Source organism: Microplitis demolitor, chromosome 1 (assembly GCF_026212275.2).
Source record: "Microplitis demolitor isolate Queensland-Clemson2020A chromosome 1, iyMicDemo2.1a, whole genome shotgun sequence".
Taxonomy (NCBI): Eukaryota; Metazoa; Arthropoda; class Insecta; order Hymenoptera; family Braconidae; genus Microplitis; species Microplitis demolitor.
Window position 1 is genome coordinate 13,970,764 of NC_068545.1, and position 22,861 is coordinate 13,993,624.

At 30.8% G+C, this 22,861-nt stretch overlaps 1 protein-coding gene across 1 annotated transcript in view; it reads right to left on the minus strand.

Moving 5' to 3' along the window:
* Window positions 1-17,396, minus strand: part of LOC103574273 (catalase-like) — a 52,992-nt gene extending 35,596 nt beyond the window's left edge. The window contains exons 1-4 of the mRNA XM_053743127.1: window positions 17,248-17,396; window positions 4,640-4,814; window positions 4,412-4,553; window positions 3,592-3,922 (exon numbers count right to left, since the gene is read on the minus strand). Of these exons, the coding sequence (XP_053599102.1) occupies window positions 3,592-3,922; window positions 4,412-4,553; window positions 4,640-4,814; window positions 17,248-17,301 (702 nt within the window). The 5' untranslated portion in view covers window positions 17,302-17,396. The remainder of the gene's footprint in view (window positions 1-3,591; window positions 3,923-4,411; window positions 4,554-4,639; window positions 4,815-17,247) is intronic.
* Between the last annotated feature and the right edge of the window lie 5,465 nt (window positions 17,397-22,861).

Consider the following 22,861-nt stretch of genomic DNA (forward strand, 5'->3'; position numbering starts at 1 on the left):
ATGTTATTTTTTCCGGATAAATCAAAATGTAATGCACTAAAATGTGTCTGAAATTATACCGACTCTTCTTCTTCATAGTTTTTTTCGGTCATCATATAATGTCATCTAACTTGTTCTTTAGTTTAAATCATACTATCAGCAAAAAATAAAAAAAACACAGTTTTTAATATTTTTCTCGAATATTTCATATATTATTGCTCGGAAATGATTCAAAACTCATTCAAATCTTGATTTTGATCGCTGATATTAATTTCTGCTTCAATACTTCTATTTCATTTAACGTAATCCGGAATGACAATTTAAAAACCGCTTCTTCATTAATGATTTTTGATTCTCAAATTTTCAAACTTTAGCATAAAACACGACTTGTTAGATCTTGACAAGCTCATAATCAAATGATTGCAATAGCATTTTCGAGCTTGAAAAGCTCAAAAATATATTAACAGTATTCGTGCCAAATAGCAACTCTTGATTTTAAAATTTACCCATCTTCCACAACAGCCAAAGTTTTAAATAAAAGTAACATGGAAAAAATTCTGTTATTACTTTGGAATTTTTTTAGTTATGAATTGATGAACAGATTATATTGACACATAAATATTCTTGTGGAAAGCTTAACGCTTTACAAGAATGATCTCTTGTGATTTTTTGCTAACTTTACTGGTTCAAAAGTTATTCGAGGTCAAAATCGGAGTTCTAGTCAATTCTATGATTTTTCCATTTTTATCGTGAAGTAACGATTCAAAAATGTAAAAAGTGTTATAACTTATATTCTAGATAGCTCTACTTTTCAGACAAATTCCAGGGTAACCGTAGCCCTACAAAATTAGTTACACCAAATTTTTTGTTAATCTTGAGTTCTAAGTTTCAAGTATTTTTCAAATTTTGGGATACGCATGATACTTTAATCTTATGGTTGAAAGATTTTGATCGTAAGCGATAAAAATTTTGATAAACTCTAATTTTAAATTTAAACTAGATTCACGAATCATCTATGGTACTTATCGCCAGAGTTATCGATCATGGCGGTTCTGGATGAAGATGTTTTATTAGAATCAATATTCAAAATTGTGAGTAAGCTGCATACGGAAAAAAAAGATTACAATCGATGCTATTCCGGAAGAAGAAGACCTCGATCATACAGGTGAGAAAATGTAGCGTAAAATGTTTTCAATGCAAGAGTATAAGCGAATTATTGTATAATGATATCAATTCTTCTGTAACCGCCGAGTTAATCAAATTTTTTGAAAGATTTGAGTTACAAACAGAATTTTTAGAAATTGATCCTTTTGAATGGGCTCAAAATAAAAGCCATAGGACTGCATTAGGATCCGTCAAAAAACTATCAGTTGTGAATGACTGTGCTGAGAGAGGAGTTAAACTTGTGCAAGAGTTTTGTAAACATTATGCTAAGAATGGAAAACAAATGCAATTTGTATTATAATTGGTTGAAGATCATCGATAAACGTTTCCTGATGCGCTAAAAAAAACTAATAAAACAACTTTATGAAAAAATCTCTACGATTAAAAAAAAGATATGCTACCGAGTCAAAAAAATTAGTTAATTTTGACTTTTCTGACTTATTTGACTTACTTTTGACTTAACTAACTTGATTTTTAACTGCTATAACTCTTTTGGCTTGAATGTGACTTTTTTAACTTAGAAATTTAACTCAGTCGAAATTAAGATAGCATGACTTTAATTTGACTTGGTTGGCGTAAATGGGTACTAAGTAAGACAACTAAGTTAAAAGCAAGTCATGACCAAATGGGTTTTCATATTTTATGATACAAAATTTCAATCAGTTTTGACTTGTTTTTGACTTAATTGTCTTACTTAGTACCCATTTACGCCAACCAAGTGAAATTAAAGTCACGTTATCTTGAATTTAACATAGCTTACTTAAATTTCTAACTTAAAAAAGTAATATTCAAGTCAAAAGAATTGTAGCAGTCAAAATCAAGTTAATTAAGTCAAAAGCAAGTAAAATAAGTCAGAAAAGTCAATATCAAGGAATTTTTTTGACCCGGGAGCATATCTTTTTTTCAATCGTAGATTACCTATTCACGACTATTCCAAAAAAAAAATTCGAATATACCCTAAATAAGGACCACGTTAATGTCATATTCTGTTCAATTTATCTATATCCATTGAACCACACCGTTTAGCGTACGATAGCATTTTTAAATTATTTTAAATTGTTACAGGGTAAAGTAATAAACCTTGATAATTAAATAATTTGAATTTTGTTTCCCGCCGATAACCGGCCAATGACCTCGTAAGTTGCGAGTTAGTAACGCGACTAGTCACTGGGTGTCGCATGGATCACTAAGACCTGTCCGTTTGTCATCTCCTTAAGTTAAGAAAGTGGAAATAAGTTTAGTGAAATTTTAATCAGAATTCTTTACTGTGGAAAATTATTATTATTGAAATTTTTATATTGGGAAAGTAAAGTTCTAGTCTTTGAATAAAAGAAAGTGATGTCATGGAATAAAATAGAGTAAAGTAGAGTCATCTAATTTTAAGTAAAGTTAACAGTGTCTGTGATAAGTCCAGTGGACATATTAGTTTAAAATAAGTATACATCCAGGGAATGGTTTTATAATAAATTGGTGGTTAACGTCCAGGAAACGATTTGTTAATTTGGTTAAGGTTAATGTCCAGGGGACATAATTATTAAGGTTCAACGTCCAGGGGATAATATATTAGTGTGGGTGTGTGGGTGTGGAAACGTCCGGTAGACGATATAAAATTTAGTTTGTCATAGGAAATGTCTAGGAGACGATATAAAATTTAGTTTGTCATAAGAAACGTCCAGGGGACGCATTAGTTTTTCATGAGAATAATTAGTTCGTCATAAGAAACGTCCAGGGGACACATTAGTTTGTCATAAGGATATAAGTTTGTCATAAGAATATTAGTTTATTATAAGTAAAATAATAATTGTCATAAAAGGTAAAATAAAATAAAAGCAAGCTGCTTAATTAATTGAAATTAAATTAAAACTTTTATCGATACATTATTTTAGCCTACGTCATTATTCTTCTCCTCTTCTCACAAAATATTACAACTGAACCTGGGTAATTAAATTAATTAAAATATAAATTCATTAACATCCGGTTCTGGAAGGCAGATTCCATCTTCCAGTGGCGCCCTATTATTCGACCATAAAACTAGGTGCGACCAGACTTGGCAAGGTTAATCCCTCTGTCATAAAATAATGCGGTTAAGCAGGAAAGTATGTGCTCATCCACTTATACGGAACTAAATTCATGAAGCGTTTTACACCTTAATAGAATAATTTACAGCATATCTAGCGTTTTTTGAGAAAGAATCGTTAATGCTATGAAACATAATGAAAATCTGGAAAAATGTTGTTTGCTGTTATAGCTAATAACACGACAGGTGAAATAATAAAATTACATTTTGTTATGTTTAATGATCTCTGGATAACACTTCTCGGTTTCTAAAATACTTTGTTTTTTTACTTTCTTGAGTATTTTGTTTTTCCTATTTTTTGGATTAAATGCAATATTTCATGTTTTCATTCCAATTTTATACGTGCGAGATGAAACTAAAAAAAATCTAACCTTATAATGAAATTTACAGTAGATAAACTCGTTTTCAGTATTAACAAGTTTAAAGGTATTTGAGCCAAATCCATGCATGCAACGAAAACCATCCGGAATGCCACGATCGCTGAATAATATCATAACTTGATGAGTTGACTCAGGACGTAGTGAAAGAAAATCCCAAAACATATCCATGTCTTTTAAATGAGTTACCGGATTTCTTTTTTGTGAATGAATAAAACTTGCGAACAGTAATGGATCTTTTATAAAAAATATTGGAGTGTTGTTTCCAACAAGATCCCATATTCCTTCTTCGGTGTAAAATTTAACAGCAAAACCTCTAGGATCTCTATAATTTGAATAATTGTAAATTGAGCTTTTCATATTTTCAATTAAAGCCGTAATCAATAAGAAAAACATGTAGATATACATACATACATACATACATACATACATACATACATACATACATACATACACACATTCATACATACAAACATACATACACACATACATAAATACATACATACATACATACATACATACATACATACATACATACATACATACATACATACATACATACATACATACATACATACATACATACATACATACATACATACATACATACATACATACATACATACATACATACATACATACATGCATGCATACATACATACATACATACATACATACATACATACATACATACATACATGCATGCATGCATGCATATATATTGTACATAAACCAGTTATTCTAGAGTCTTAAAAAATTTCTATTTTAAAGTCCTAGGCAGAATAAATTAAATGTAACGGAAATTTTCTGATACCTTACTGTGTCTGCTGATCCACTTTCTCCGCCTACAGCAGAAAATCGTACGGCTATCGGGGTTTTTTTTCCAATTTTTGAAAATAATTTAGCTCTTGAATATTGTGTAATATCATGGGTGACCTCGAAATAACCAAAAGCACCTGTAAAATTTAAACAATCATTTTGAAAAAGCATTGAACCAAATAGTAAATCATATTAAAATATGAAATTTTGATTATTTTATTACCAGCTCCTTTAGCGTGAACTACTCTTTCTGGAATTCTTTCTCGATCGAAATGCGATATTTCATCTAAGTACACAAAATCTTGAAGAAGCAATGGTCCTCTTGGGCCAGCAGTAAGACTTGCTGTTTTATTAGCAATAGGAGCTCCACTGCCTGTTAATAAGACAGGTAGCTTGTCCTTAAACAGTGGCAATCATATAATTTTAAATACATATACATCAATAAACCATTAGAATGATGTGACATTTTATTCCGATTTACAATTTTTTACACTATTTCGCTTGTTTCTAACATATAATTGAATTAGTTTACTTATCAGTTATACTCAACGTATATCGTTGTCTGTATATTATCATAAATATCTCACATTAACTATCATCATAATAAATGATATACAATGCTGACAATAAGCCAAGCCTTGGCCTGTTCATCATTTTCCATGCGTTGACAACTGACCATTGGCCGGGACTTGTGCCGACAGTCTGGTCATGTTGAGCTAAGCCTTGAGAAGTAACCATCACCCCTACCCCTAGCCCAGGCTTGGCTTAATAGTCTGATTTTACTTTAGATGTGTATACATATATACGAATGTGATTGCACACTAATAAATAGAATCCTTACCAAAATATAAAGTTTAATAAAAATTTAATAAAATTTGGTGAGATTTCAGATAATTTTAAAAGAGCTGATAACTTTCTTAATGAATGTATTTAAAGTATAATTAATGAAATTTTATATAATTCCAACGACTTTATAAGATTTTATAAATCTTCATGAAATTTTATAAACTCTAAAAATTTTGTGCAGTTACATTTATTGAATTTTATGAAATTTAACAAAACTTTTGTAAAAACCATAAAATTTTACAAAACTGGAAAAATTCTCATACATTTATTCTCATCAATACTAGATTAATTCCTGTAAATTTCTACACGGAAAAAAAATTTCCGGAAATTCCCGTAATTTTCATTATATGGTATCGTAACGGTGGACTATAAAATTTAAATCATAATTTTTACAATAGATTATCGTAAATTTTGTTTTATAATTAATACTACTACAAGATAGAAAAAATCAGATACTATAGAGTAAATTATACAAGTTGTGTTAATAAAAATTACAATGCAACTATCGTAAAATGAACGAGTCGGCAATGTAGAATTTCTTTAAATATAAAAGTATAATTAGAAGTCAACAGAGTAAAATTTATTTTCTTAAAAAAGTAGAACTTACAATAAAAAAAAAAGAAAATTTATCATTTTGTATTTTTTTTTTTTTAATAATTAAATTGAGAAGGTAAATACAATGTCGAAATAAAAATAAAACATGTTGAAGTAATAATAATAAAACATTTATTTAATATTTTTTGAAACATACTTTTTTTGTATATAAAATTTATTAATTATTATTAATTATTAATTAATTTAACTTATAAGTTATGATATCACATCAGGTTCAAAAAGTATTATACTTGTTTCTTTTTGAATAAAAATAACTCATTCCTTTATATCCAAAATATGCACATGTAGAAAATTAAAAAAACCATAGGTGCAATTTTTTCGAAAAACTTTGTTTTCAAAATTGATCATTTTTAAGCAAATCCAAAAATTATTAGGCGTTGGCAAACTTCAGAAAGAAACATTAAATGTCCATAATTTGAGGGTATTGAAATATTTACCTCATCGCCAAGTCGGATAAAATTATTCATTGTCGATAAATAAATAATATTCTGTAACAAAATTAGGAGAGTTGAATTTATTAAAAAAAAAAAAAAAAATTCATTCTTTTAGAATCATTCATTCTATGACAATGATGCTATTTGTTTATAAAAATAAACTTCATGTCCAGATAAATAATTTTAAAACGAACGAAATACCCACAGAAGATTTAGTTTAATAAGAAATGAATAGTAATAAATATACTTACGCCACCCAATTACTATATTATTATATTCCTTGATTTATGTAGGCTTGTCATGAAGAAAGCACAGTTTTTTTTTTTTTAAGTTTTTATTTATCATTGTCTGAAGAATGTCATGAAAAATAACCTCTATTTCTACACTATAGTGGAGGTAAAGATGCACTGATTTATAAAAATATATAGTTGATCCACACATAATACGAACGAAATAGATGTTATCATTTGTATATACATATATACTCTCACACAAGCATCACATCATGGTATCGTGACAATATTTGTCTTTCATACGTAAACGCTTCAGATGGCATATACTATACCATTTTAGAAAATTTACAATCCTACTATCGTAATTTTTGTGGCTTGTATTGTAAAAACATATAGGCAGCACTGTAAATTAAGAGGAAGAATAAAAGAATAAATATTATAATTAAATCTTATTTTTTATTCTTTTACTATTTACGATAGTAAGATTATAATATTTCTTATTGAATTTTATACAACAAACTCTTAATGAAATTACGATAGTGAATAGTAAAAAATCTTTTAAAACATGTAAATTTTCGTATCATATATTTGAAAATTACAGATAATAAAAGTATAGTCCAGGATTACGATAGTTATATTGGAATTTTTCGTCGAATTTTTTTTCCGTGTATAATAATTTCTAAAATTATAAAAAGTTTTATGAAATCTTTTCTCACAAAAATAATATTTTATAAGAATCGATAGAAAATGTATACAATTTTATTAAACTCGATATAATTTCAAAAAACTTGATAGAATTTTACAAAACTTTACGAATTAAATAAAAATTTTCATTAAATTTTATAAAGTTTTATACAGTTTTATAAATTTTAATAAAATTCTGTATAACATTACAGGGTTCTATGTAAACTTGCGAAACTTTATAAAATTTTCTAAACAGATATCTATATAAACTTTTTTCGACTTGCTAACTTTGCAATGCATTGTTCTTTCAAAAGGGATTATTGAAACGAGTTATCTTTTATCATGAGTGTCATACTGCGTTTTTATTTGATAGTATGCAATGGTATCAATAATGAAAACTAAAATTGGAAATTTTAAGTAAACTTGTCTTTTCAATCCATATATATATATATATATATATATATATATGTAGCGTTGCTACAGTAATTACGATCAAACATATGTAAAACATTTATTTAACATAATTAGTTGGTTTAAATAATTCACTTTATTATATTTAATTTCACCCTTAACCGTGAAATTGGTGACCCCGAAGTGACCTCATTTCAAGGGAAGCGCCGAACACATGAGTTACACAGTTTGTAAAAATTCCACGCGTTCTCGTATCATTTTGCCGCGAATATTTTGTCACGTTGCCGATTAATCGGCGAGACCGTGATTTTTATTTACAATTATTTTTTTTTTCTAGTGTGAATTTGTTTTTGAGTTAATTAGTGCGGTGATTTTTTTTATCATTGTTCGAGGGACCATTAGTGCAAATCGAGTTGTGATGAAATTGTTCGCGAGCTTCGATAATAAATTGTAATTAATTTTTCGTGCAGTGTCGCGTATAATTTTCCTTCGTTACCGGAAATACTATAGTGGATGCAGCTGATCCACCGGCTACATATTCCTGAGCCGTGCGTCATCGATAATCTTTCGGTAGCACAGTATCCAATTACAGACATTGTTGACGGGTGATGTCAGGCTCTGAAACCGACAGCGACAAGAAAATAAAATCTAAAACATCAGACGAAGACACCTTCAAATCTCAATTATCGGGATCGTTGTCGTTTGAGTCGATAAAAACAAATATGGCCGTGAATATTATGGCACCTCAGTTTAGTACGGAAAACCCGAAGTTATGGTTTACGCAGGTCGAAGCGCAATATTCAACGCACCAGGTAACAACAAAGCGTACCAAATTTGACCTGGTAATTCCATTGCTTGACACTCGTGTCACCGCAGAAGTCGAGAAGATAATTCTTCAGCTTCCTGCGACAACTCCGTACAACGATCTCAAGACGGCTCTGATAAAATGCTTCACAAGATCCGAAAAAGCACGAATTTCTCAGCTCCTTGGCAGAGAGAGACTTGGCGATCGGACTCCTGCGCACTATTTACGTCATCTGCGTACAGTAGTGCCCAGCATTGATGACGCTATCACTGAAGCACGTTGGTTTTTGCATATGCCAAATGAGATTCAAGTATGTCTTGAAGCTATCAGCGACTCAACGCTTGATAAACTCGCCGAGCCTGCTGATCGTATGGTTGAGTGTATATCGCTCAAGCTCCAAGTTGCCGCCACCACAGCAAATTTATCATCATCAACCGCCGAGCACGGCGAGATTGCCACACTGCACAGAGAAATCGCGCAACGCACGATTCAAGTCAAAAACTTAAATGTTAAACGCGGTAGATCCAGAAGTCGATCACGGTCACGTGTACCAAAGAAGTTTGACTTCTGCTGATACCATCACAAGAATGCTAAAAATGCCCAATCGTGCATTCCCGTCTGCAAATGGCAGGGAAACGTCAATTTTGAGCCTCCTACCACCGTAAAAGCTCTTCGTCGATTGCGCGGCAGAGTGAATTTCTACAGAACGTTCATCATGAACGCTGCAGAAATTCTAGTACCGTTAAACAAAATTTTGGAAGGACTAAAAGTCAAAGGCTCTCATCCAGTCAATTGGACAACTGAACTTCAGGAGTCTTTCAAGTCAGCTAAACGAGCTCTCACGGCTACTACTTTATTGGTACACCCTAAAATCAATGCTGACTGGGCAATATTTACCAACGCACCTGAAGTAGGAATCGGAGCGGTATTGCAACAAAAAGTGGATAACAACTGGCAACCACTGGCATTATTCAGTCAAAAAGTGTCCCCGTCGATTCAAAATTGTCGACGGACGACCGCGAGTTGAACGCGATCCACAAGGCTGTAGAATACTTTCGGCATATATTTAAAGGCCGGTATGTTACGATTTACATTGATCACAAGCCGCTTCAGCTCACTTACAAACAGCGCACCGAAAGAGCATCGCCTTGGCAATATCGTCGACTCGATTTCATCGGTCAATTCACCACCGATATTCGACATGTGTCGGGTACCGACAATATTGTCGCTGACACATTGTCACGTATCGAAACAGTATCTACTGCTATAACGTCGCAAGAACTTGCCGACGCTCAACAAACCAACTATTAACTTGTTACGTTAAACAACTGCTTTGAATTTAAAAACGATTTGACTTGATAATGGACCTGCACTGTATCGTGACACCGCGTCAGGTACATTGCGTCCATATGTTCTAGAGCCGCTAAGAAAGAAAGTGTTTAATTCACTGCACTCGCTAGCTCATCCCGAAATCGAAGGTTCGCTAAAACTCGTCTCAAAACGATACGTCTGGTCGTCGATTAATAAAGATTGCCGTATATGGGCAAAATCTTGCATTGATTGCCAGAAAAATAAAATTTGTAGTAATTTAAAATACATATTATTATAAAAAAATGACAATTACTATTTTATTTTTTAAATTATTGAAATTCCTATAATTCGGAAACTATGGACTTAAGTGACTTGACTTTTGAGGCTTTTTTTGAAGGAAATAAAATTTCCTATGAAATTCCCATATACATTTTTGGTGTGCATTCATTGGTTTACGTTCTGCAAGCCAATAAAGGTAAATTTGATACGATAAATGACTTCCTCAACGGACATCAGTGAAACAGCTGGAATTACAGCTAAGTTACTATCGGTACTTTTGGAAAACACCAAACACCCTACAATTCGCGACCAAAACCGCGTCGATATCATAAAACGCAGCTGAGTATTAGAAAGTTAAAAAAGAAGTAGTTTAATTTACGTGTATTTTAAATGGGAAATCTTGGAACTCAAATGGAAAGTACTTAGGATTGGAATTAAGAGCTCAAAGTTGGCAGGAATTTTTGTTATAGCATAAAAAACAATATTTTGCTTGATGAGCAACAAAAAAATACTTTCGCCGGAAACGAAGCACCCTAATATATATATATATATATATATATATATATATATATATATATATATATATATATATATATATTATAACACAAAATCTATCCAAGCATACGTTAATACGCCAAGATTTCTGCGCTACAAACTTCGTCCTCTATCTTTAGCCTCCAGTCTCAATACTAACACGGCGCCAGGTAATTTTTATCACTGGAATCACTAAACCAGTAAATCTTGAGAATTAAATAAATTTTCGATCTGTGGAACTATCTCAAAACCACGCATAAATAAAACTGGACAATTTTTGATCTGTGGAATTATCACCAAAACCACGCAACTAAATAACAAAAAACTATAACTAGAACTTAACAAAGTGCTCAGGACTTATAAGCAAAAATAAAAACAGAGACTGGAAAACTAAAAACAGAGTAACGGTATGCCATGGTGTCGCTCAGTGTTAAGTTTTATGGAGAGAGGTAGTGGTCCGAGTTACATCATTCCAATTTCATGTAGATTATTAGTGAATATGCAATTTTTATTAAACAACAAATAATCTCAAATCTCCATTTAACAATTAACAAAATACTGTAGCTTCGTACAAACAATTCTTTTTTATAACAAAATAATAAATCTAATAATAATGAAATTAATCTTAACAAACATGTAAATTGACATCTAAAGGATATGCATCGATTGATTAAAAATAAATTAATTAACTACTAGAGCTAATTAACAATCAACTAATATTCAGTAACCTGAAACAATAAATTATAAAAACCGGTATTCTAGAACATTCTCTTTAACAAAACTAGTAAAACTAACGTACATGGGTCTGATATCGACGTCAATTAGACGACAATTGGTTTAATAATTAAACATATTTCCTATAATTATTTTATAAAATAATATTAACAATCTTTATTAGATCGGTGTACGGACCAGTTTTTTTTTATTATTAACGATGGTGATTTATCATCATTATTACTACTACTATTATTAGGCTATGGACAATATTCAATTATTACGATTATTTATAATTTCTTATTACTATTGACTAATTATTTGTGATTTTCTTATTACTATTATTATTATATTGACTACTACTACGAGTATTAATTACTATTTTATATTAATATTTCTATGACTATGATTACATTTGTTTACTTATGACTAAACTTAAAACTATGGTGCTTACTTTAATTACTCTTTGTACTTAAAAACTATTTTTTATAACTAGAAGAAATTCAATCTTTTGACATATTATTTTGTAATTTTCTGTTTCCCTTTGATTTAGTCGCCCAGGGACTTAGAATAATTTCTCGATCGCCGCGCTTAAGCAAGCGACGCTAGAGGGCGACGAAATTTATTCCTTTTCGTATGTGTGGCGGATGGATCAGGTAATAAAAGCGCTCGTAAAGGCCGTATTGGCAACTTAGTCTCCCGAGACGTTTTCTGGAGGAAGACCATTCCCTAGACAACATCTGGAACTTCGACTACCCCGAGTCCGACCGGACCAAGGTAAGCGAAATTTGATTCTTGGGGAGATTTGAGGGTCCCCACTCCGAGGCCTTCTGCCAAGGGGTGGTAGGTGAAACTAGCCGATTAGGTGGGGGTTAGACGGAGACTATCCGCTTACCCTCGGGGAAGGGGAATTCGTACAGGGCCGACGGGGAAGTTGACCAGACACCCCTGAAGCACCCGGGAGAGGGTAGAACCGCGTCACTAGTCCGCGTTTTTTTTGGGTGTGTGAGTTGACCGCGTAACCGTGATTTAAATAATTTAAAACCGTAATAATTTATTGTAGAGGTAGTAGAACAAGGGCTCGAAGTCCATGTAAAGTTCTGATTTGAATAAAAATTTAAATCGTCATATTTAATATTGCCTGTCTCTTTGAAGACCCCTTTTGTTTTCCATCCTGGACTCCAGCAAGCAGTACCCGAGCCAAAAGGGGTAGTTAGTATTCTAACTTGCTTATTAAAGGTTACTACGATATTTCAGTGAACCAATTTTATTTTGCATTGATTTGAAGTAATATTTATTGATTAATACTGGCTAATTATTAAATTCAGATTCTTATCAATTTACTGGTTCATCTTTCTGGTTCTGTGTGGTTCATTTTTGAATTATCAATTGGTTAATAACTTTTAATTAGCCATTGAAAGTAACCCCAGTTTTACCCGTTACACAATAAATCGGGAACACGACTCTTACTGTAACAATATTCTCAAAATTCTCTCAGTTCTTAAAGATTTTCTTTAATCAAAACAGAATAACATCTCAAGACTCTGACTCGAACTCAATTAATTATTCATAATTATAATAATTATTTCATACCTGATTACTGCTGAATAAAATATCAAGTAACGTCTCACACTGTTTTAAATAATACTTCTGTAACAATAATCCTAACCTGTAGCTTTCCGCAATGCCATGAACTGTAACGCCATTTCTGGACACGTCTGCTCGCTTCGAGTGACCAGAGCTGAATGCTCACGTCCGTCCTCTTCGAAGGTCTCCCTTCGACTTCCCTTTTCTCAATCCTCACAATCCAAAACCTCAAACTAAATCTTATCCTTATCAATAACTGACCTCTATATTCTAAATCCATCAATCAATTTCCAAATTCTACTATATCGGTAACTGGAGGCTTATACCTCACCAAACGTACTCGCGAAACCTAATTCTGAGTATGGATATCCTTGGTAGTTGCTCTCCTGGAACAGACTTCAGCTGGGATCGTAAAACTTAAAACTAAGTGACCTATGACTTCCTCAGCGGTACAAGTGGTCATGACTTGTCCTCTGAGGCCTGTCAGACAAAAACAATTAAAAATGACCAAACGGCTTCCACAACAGTAACGGTCACAATATAACTGTTGAGGCCTGCCAAACCAAAACTCAAAAACTGATCCCAATCTGCATCCATCAAATTCCTTTTTTACTGGAGTGCTAGCATTTCAGCTAGACCTCTGCAATCTACCAAGAAGTATCATAGGGATAGAACTAGGTTCTATCATCAGATGATACCGGGTGACTAACTCAAGTCCCGCTCCACGGTAACACTGACTTCTCCACATACTCAAAATTCCAAAACTGTGAACTAAAACTCAAACTTTATCATTATCTCAAACTTTAAATCTCAAACCATATTCCATATTCAATTTCCATAATTCTGATTCTAAATCTTTACTATAATTTTTCTTAACAAACCCATAACTGTAGCTAAACATTACTCCATATTTAATTCTTAAACTATAACTTAAATTAAAAATTGTATCAAAATCGTTAATATCTGTACGCTGAATTCTAAGTCTTGAGTTACCATGATCGGAAATAAAGTAAGATCAGTTGGTGTTTGTGACTTTCACTTTGATTTGACCCCCATACGAAAAATAACGTCACAATATATATATATATATATATATATATATATATATATATATACATATATATATATATATATACATATATATATATATATATATATATATATATTTGGCGACAATACTTTAGGTTTAGATTGCAATAATCACTGCCTAAGTCGCCAACTACCAAAGAGTGAAACGTTGTGAGTGATAATGAGAAGAGGAGAGATGGAAAAAGGTATTTGTGGGGTGAGAGGCGTTTCGTCTAAGTATACGATAGCTGAGACTCCTCGGTTAGGTGTGTCTATCGTATACCCCATCTAAGACGCCGTGTTGGAAGTTACATGTTGGAAATGTTTTATATTGAAATAGGCATAGGGACGAGGTATTGCGAGAGGCGCGAGTTGTAAATGCCATCTCGCGGAGTGAATATATATATATTAAAGTGTTTCATATGTAGGCGATATTTTATTTTTGTGTGTCCTACCTGAAAAACTGACAATTTATAAAACAAAAAAGTATTCCTGCTTTAAAAAAAATTCTAAGTTGATGAGGGGCTTAGCGCATTTACAAATTCGATTTTCTATTTAAATAACATGGGAAAAAAAAATTTTTGCCTTTAAAATCAGTCAGAATACTATTTTTTTAGAAGCTTGGCATTAAAATGGAAACAACAAAAAACAAAACGGAATTTCGAAAAGCTTATTTAAAACAATTTGTAGGAAATAAAATTGTCTATAAAAAAGATTTCATGACATCTTATAATAAGTCCGATAGTTTCGCCGGAAATATGAAAAGATCTCAAAATTTACTCTAACTTGACTTCGAGCTCCGCTAACTTTTTAACAGATCGATTTATCAAAAAATGATAAGGGACTTTTTTTGTAATGCGTTAAATTCCCTACAAAAATATATGCTGCGCTTATTCGTACAATGAGCCATTGTCGAGGTAACAAATTCCAAACTAAAAAAAATTGTTTTTCCCATGTTATTTGAATGGGAAATCGAATTTTAGATGCGCTAAGCCCCTAATTAACTTCGGATTTTTTTTTCAAGCGGGAATATTTCTTATGTACTATAAATTGTGAGTTTTTTTAGGTAGGAAAGAAAATAAAAAGTATCGCCTACATATGAAACACCCTGATATATATATTTATATAACTAAAAATCAATTGCTGTTCTTTAGTCTCGTTAGAACTCAAGAACAGCTGAACCGATTTGGCTAATTTTGGACTTGAATTATTTGTGGAACTCCAAAACAGGTTTGAAAGGTGAATAAATATGAGTTTAGTATAATGCCGAATAGCTCAACTGGTAGAGCACTCGGCGCGATACCGACATGGTCTGTTATCGATTCCCAGTTCGGGCTATCTATAGTTTTCTCAATTTATCTTATAAATTGTCTTATTGAGAAGGTTTGCATGTTTAGGTTTCCACTATATTAAATTGGTTTTTAATATAGTGGAATGACGTTTTCTCAGATTTCGCATAACTTTCTAGTTATTTCGATTTCATTATTAAGTTTTGAAAAAAAATAGTGTTCTGATCAATTTTAAAAGCTTAACATTAAAATGTAAAACTAGGAATTTATGCGAAATTTGAGAAAACTTTATTCTAGATAATTTGTAGGGAATCAAATTTTCGATAAAAAGGATCTTACGACATTTTGTGATAAATCTGATAGTTTCCCCGGAAAATTAAAATGAACTCGAAATTTACTATTAATTTGAGTTCAAGCTCCAATAACTTTTCAACAGACGAATTTATCAAAAAATAATAAGAGACTTTTTTTGTAAAGCGTTGAATTTCCCACAAAAATTTATCCTGATCTTATGTGTACAATGAGCCATTGCCAAGGTATAAAATACCGAAAGTTTAATATATTTTTTTTCCATGTTATTTAAATGGGAAATAGAAAATTATGATCCGCGACCTCTAAATATCAATATTAAGAGCTCATATTTTCACAGGAATTTTATTCTGACATCCTCTAACAGAATTCTACGGCCATTCGAAAAAAAAACCTTAGTCGATTTTTTTGACACACCCAAATATATATATTTGTAGCGTTGCTGCAATAATTACAATCGATCAAGTTCGGCAATCCACACGGAACATCGATTTTTCTATATTCCATCTCAACCTCATTTGTAGAGACACAATAAGTAAGACTGCTGAACTGCATACATGCATCTAAGCACTTCTATTGTATTCTCAAATTTTACTGTGTTAAATACGTTGGTTAAATAAAACATTTATTTCACATTATTAGTTGGTTCAAATAATTTATTTATGATATTTAATTTTTACCCTTAACCACTATATATATATATATATTAGGGTGTTTCAAAAAAAAAACAACAAATTTTTTTTTGTTATGGTATCCAAAAATTGAAAGTATTACTAAAAATAAAAATTTTGGTACCAACCCGGTTCTTTATAGTGATATTAAGGTTTGCCTCAATCCATTTTTCTATTTTTCATTTTAATAACACGGTAAAAAAATTTTTTTCTTTTTAGGATTTCCTAGCTCACAATTTATTCAACGGATTTCTATGCCCAGTAAAAGTTTTTGTATGAAATTGAACGCTCTACACAAAAAGTCTCATATCATTTTTTGATAAATCCCATTGTTTAAAAGTTATTTAAGCTTCAAGTCAAATTTACAGTAACTTTTGAGATTTTTTTACTTTTCTGGCGAAAGTATCAGTCTCTACATTGTTCACAAGTTATTTGCATTTCAATTTCAAGCTCCTGAAAAAAAGATTTCTGATTGATTTTAAGAGCTTGACATTAAAATGCAAATAACTTGTGAACAATGCGGAATTTCGAAAAATTTTGTTATTAATAATTTGTATGGAATAAAATTACCTACAAAAATGTAATTTTGATATTTTTTGAGAAAACTGATACTTTCACCGGAAAAGTAAAAAATCTCAGAATTTACTATAAATTTGACTTGAAAATCAAATAACTTTTAAGCAATGGAATTTATCAAAAAATGATGTGAGACTTTTTTTGTAGAGCGTTCAATTTCCTACAAAAACTATTATTGGGCATAGAAATCCGTTGATTGAATGGTGAGCTAGAAAATTATAAACAAAAAAAAGTTTCCGTGTTATTTAAATGGAAAGTAGAAACATGGATTGAGGCGAACCTAAATATCACTATTAAGAGCCCGGGTTGGTACCAAAATTTTTATTTTTAGTTATACTTTCAATTTTTAGATACCATAAAAAAAAAATTGGTGTTTCTTTCGAAACATCCTAACATGTATATTTCGTTAATAGTCGGATGCAAATGAGTATTATAATAATAAATAAAAAAATAATGCACATATACCTTCACTGTCTTCTTGTATTCGTTTAATTGTTCTGAAGCTGGATCTCGAGCCATTTTTGTCTTTTTGTCACTACAATCACCGATACAACGTTTGTTAAAGAATGAAAAAATAGTTTGGAAAATTAAAGAATGATCAAAGTAAACCTGGATGCAAGATCCACAATAATACACTTGTACTCTCCAACAATAGCCACGAGGTTTTATTAGTAGTGTTGTGTTGGGCTAGGTGGGAGAAAACAAACTTAGTGTGCAAAAACAATTTACGTACCTTCATGAACTGTAAAGTTCGACAAGGTCTTAGTGTAGATAATCGCATAGCCGAAGTAGGATTGTAACAATTTTATTGTTCTTTTATTGGAAAATTAATTGCAATCATGGAGTCATATTTTCTCTTCTTCTTATGAAATTATCTGACCTTAAAAATTATGACTATATTTAAAAGAAAATTGAAAAAAATAACGATTGCCTAAAAAAAATTTTCATTTATTAATTATTTGAAAAAATTATTAACAGTGCAATGTGATTAAATTATTAATTATAGTTGCTGTAATCATTATATAATACTTTATTAGAGATTAGAAAAATTTTTTTAGCCATTGCCTCCTACTTTTTGAAATCTTTAGTTCTTTTGCACGTCTTGAACGCGAAGCGGAGAGGTTGTGCTTTATAACGGAATTGTCAAGGTCACGCGATTTTCGTGCAATAAACTGTATATATTATTTTTTACTCTAATTCACGAAAATCGATTTTTCATAAGATGAATTCAGGTTCTAGACAGCTATCAACTAAGTCTAATAAAACACTAATAATTTTAAGTATATATATATATATATATATATATATATATATATATATATATATATATATCGTTATTACCATTTCATTATCAAGGTCTTAAGAAAAATAGTGTTCTGATAGATTCTAAGAGCTTAACATTAAAATGTAAAACTAAGAATTTATACGAAATTTGAGAAAACTTCATTCCAGATAATTTGTAGGGAGTCAAATTTTCTACAAAAAAGATCTTATGATATTTTGTGATAAATCTGATAGTTCCGCCGAGAAATTAAAAAGAACTCGAAATTCACTATAAATTTGAGTTCAAGCTCCAATAACTTTTCAACAGACGAATTTATCAAAAAATGATAGGAGCCTTTTTTTTTAAAGCGTTTAATTCCTTACAAAAATATATCCTGATCTTGTGTGTACAATGAGCCATTTCTGAAGTATAAAATACCAAAAGCTTAACATGTTTTTTTTCCAGGTTATTTGAATGGAAAATAGAAAATTATGATTCGTGACCTCTAAATATCAATGTTAAGAGCTCATATTTTCACAGAAACTTTATTTTGACATCCTTTGACAAAATTGCACGGCCATTCGAAAAAAAACATTTGTCGATGTTTTTGACACACCCTAATATATATGGGTCATTCCATCAAATAAAGTTATTTTTACGGGGTGACCCTCGCAGATTTGGTTCAAACTTTCTGGAGTTGTTCTGTCTGTTAAAAAAAAACATTCTCTGAAAATTTGAGCCTTCAATGTGTAGCTGTGTCAAAGTTTCGGAGAAAAAAACTTTTTTAAAAAAATGAGCACATAACAGTTGTTCGTAGGAAAAATTTTCAGCTTTCCAATAAAAATATCCATTTTTTATTTTAAGTTACAGGAGACCTTTTAAAATTCGATTAAAGAAGAAAAAACGATTTTTATGGCTGTGCGGCGCTTGATACATCTATTTTGACATTTTTTTCTGAAAGCTGAGACTTTTTTCCACAAAATATGTAATTTTTACAATGTGCATATTTTTTGTTTGAACAAAATTAAATAAAATATAAACTCTCTTTGATAAAAAAACTTTAATTCTTAACTTTTTTGACATCTTTATACATTTTTAACACAAATATATATTCTAGGCTATTAACAATAGGTGAGAAAAGGTGTACTGCTTGTGTTTCTTTCACCGCAATTGACTTTAAGTATCGTACGTCTAAAACATTTATTGTCTATAAAAAGTCATTATTCCTTGATTAAAGGAAGCGATTCGAAACGATTTGTAATGTTAAATGCCCATAAAAAAGGTGATTAAAAAGTATTCAAAGTATTCAAAAGCATTACAAAATATTAAAAATTTTTTTTCTAATCGTTTTAAATCGTTTCTTTTAAGAAGAATTGATTATAAAAGTGAAATCAACGCCGGTAAAATTTTAAATACCCTGGATGCATAAATCTTGCCGTGTCAGGATATGTTTTCTAATATGTGGCCGCAGTAAAGCTTTGACAACAAAAATTATAAAATTATTTTTCATGAACCCAGCATCAAAGCCTTAAGTTTCGGAATTAGTGATTTGAACTTTGATTCTTGCGTTTTGTTCAAAAATGATTTCAGGCTATTGATGTTAACTGCCTTAATGACAGTTCTTACTTTATCATCGTCTTATGAAAATTTATGTAAATAATAAATAGTATTTATGTTTTCTGTTTAATTATAAATTGCAAATCATAAGGTACGCGTACATTTATGGTTGATCACACCATTGATCTTTTATTAATTTAAGTCTAACTGGCTGCTGCCACTGAAACTAATTTTCAATGCAGATAATATTAAAAAAATAGTGTGTAACACGAGATAAATCACGACTTCAGATTGCAGTTATTGTCAGCTTTTGCTTACGGCTTGTGCAGCCTACTTCACTCTCGTCTGATGTCGTTTTGTTTCATCTCTTGCCATACAGTGAAGCGTTACAGTTTGATGAAACTATAAAATCAATGACTTGTATTTAAATAATTATTGATTTGGTTCAAACAAAAAATATGCGCATCGTGTCCGTATGAAAAAACAATAGGTGGTTAAAATATATAAAATCATATATGTTTGCAACAAAAAAATATATGATATATTATATTGTATATTATAAAAAATCATATAGAGATTTTCGCCGATTTAATATAAAATTATATACAGCAGTAAATATATGTATTCCATATATGTAGCTTATATGCTTTTTATATGAAGCTATATATACATTAACATTTACCTTATAATATATTGTATTGATATATTTCCTTTTATATTAAAAAAATATATAATTTTTATATAAAATGAAATATATGGTAGCATATAATTTATATTATATATGGCACTATATATTTTCTTTGTTATATCTTATTCGGTGTATGTATATGGGTATATCATATATTTGCATCAAATTAAGTAATTTTGAAAATTTTATCTGCAATTTAAAGAGTATATTATAATTTAGCTCTAATTCAATTGGAGTGGGTCATACGAATAAGAAACTTTTTTTTCCATACATTATATAAATATATGTTTTTATATACGATCAAAGTATATTTTTCGTTTATGATAGAAATATATATTTTTATGTATCAAAAAAATATAGTTTTCGTATATAACAAGAATATATATTTTCATATATGATAAAAATATATTGTTTGTATATGATTGACATATATATTTTATGTATGCTAAACATATACGAACTCGTATATGATGAATATTATATTTTTTAATATAAAAAAAAAAATGTATCAGAAAATACAGTTAAATTGACCACATTTATTTTATGATATTTATCATATATTTTGACCATATATGGTATTTTCATACGGGTGAAAATTACATACATTGTAGGAAAATGTCTCAGCTTTCAGAAGAAAATATCAAATTAGATGTATAAAGTGCCGCACAGTCATAAAAATCGTTTTTCCTATTTTAAACGAATTTTAAAGGGTCTCCTGTAACAAAAAATGAAAAATCGATAATTTCGTTGGAAAGCTGAAATTTTTCCTTCAAAAAACTATTGTGTGCTCATTTTTTTTTTAAATTGTTTCCTTCAAAAGAGGTAATGGAAAAGTTGAAAACAAAAATTTAAAAAAATTAAAAAAATCCTAACTTTGAAACTGCTGCATGTTAAAGGGTCAAATTTTAAGAAAATGTTTTTTTAAATATATGGAAAGACTCCACAAAGTTTGAATCAAATCAATGATGCTCGCCCCGTAAAAATAACTTTATTTGGTGGAATGACCCATATAAATATTGTAACGGGTTTTTCGCCACCGGGGATCTACCGGAGTGAAATCCGAATACACTTACGATTTTGGCAACCTTGTTCAAAAATTAAAATGTTGGGCGCCAGGTGATTTTATAATCACCAATAAACAATTATCAGAAATCGGCTCAGGGTGGCAGATCAGGGAAAGGTCAGGCACTTAAAACTACGATCACTGATTGATCAGAATTAAAAAAAAATAGTCTTATATTAAGGAATAAAATAATTGATCAGTTTCACAAAAATAATCGGTTACATCAAAATATAAATTGCCGTGATCGGCTTGACTCGATATAAACAACAAAAAACAAATTGGTCGTAGAAATCGTTTTTATTCAACACAAACAGTCAGTCGGTTCCTCAAAAAAATAATAGTCGTTGACGAAAAGAAAAAAAAATTATTTAAATGTCCGGAGACACACACACAGCGTAAGTATTACTGAAATACTTGACTAGTGACGTCAGAGTATTCTTACACGGCGAGGCGACAAGATTGCTGTTGCTAATGAGACACAAATAATTCGTGATTCTCAGAACTGCTCGAATGAAATAAAATAAAACATAAAATAATTTTTATGTTTCGGCAACGCGTTAAATTTTACGATCATATAATTATTACACGTAATTAATTGTTAATTACACAGCATGCGTTTTACTTGTTCATTAAACCAAACCAATCAGTCGTCCACTTGCTCAGTTTTCGTGTCGAGGCTTCAGCTTGTTCACGAAAGGCGATTATTGTTCACTCGGGATCAGTTTACTACCAATTCTTTTAACGGGTCGTTGATCAAAACTCGAGTTGTTCGTTACGGCGTATATCGAATTGTTCAAACATCGGAATCGAAATTGTTCTTTTGGTCGAGACAAATTGTTCAAATACAAAAACGTGGCCGTTCAGTACGGCGTCTACCCCGGATCTCCTGTTTCAATCCATGCGGTGGATTGATTGCTCGGTCAAAGTCGAAATTGTTGATTCTAGATGTCACTCGAAATTGCTAATTCGGTAACTATTAATGATTTCAAATAAATTCAAATCACGAGTCTATGTCGAATTTTTCATCATGTTACAATACATATGTATATATACATGTATATTGCGGTGCTTCATTTTCGGCGAAAGTATTTTTTTTTTGTTGCTCATCAAGCAAAATATTGTTTTTTATGCTAAAATGAAAATTCCTGCCAAGTTTGAGCTCTTAATTCCAATCCTAAGTACTTTCCATTTGATTTTCAAGATTTCCCAATTAAAATACACGTAAATTAAACTACTTTTTTTTCAACTTTCTAATACTCAGCTACGTTTTATGATATCGACGCAGTTTTGGTCGTAAATCATAGGGCATTTGGTATTCTTAGCTGTAATTCCAGCTGTTTCACTTGTGTTTGCTGCGGAAGTCATTTTTCCTATGAAAATGACCTTTATTAGCTTGCAGAACGTAAACCAGTGAAACTACACTGAAAATGTTAAATAGAATTTTGTAGGAAATTTTATTCCCTTCAAAATAAGTCCTATGATTCAAGTCGCTAAAGTCCATAGTTTC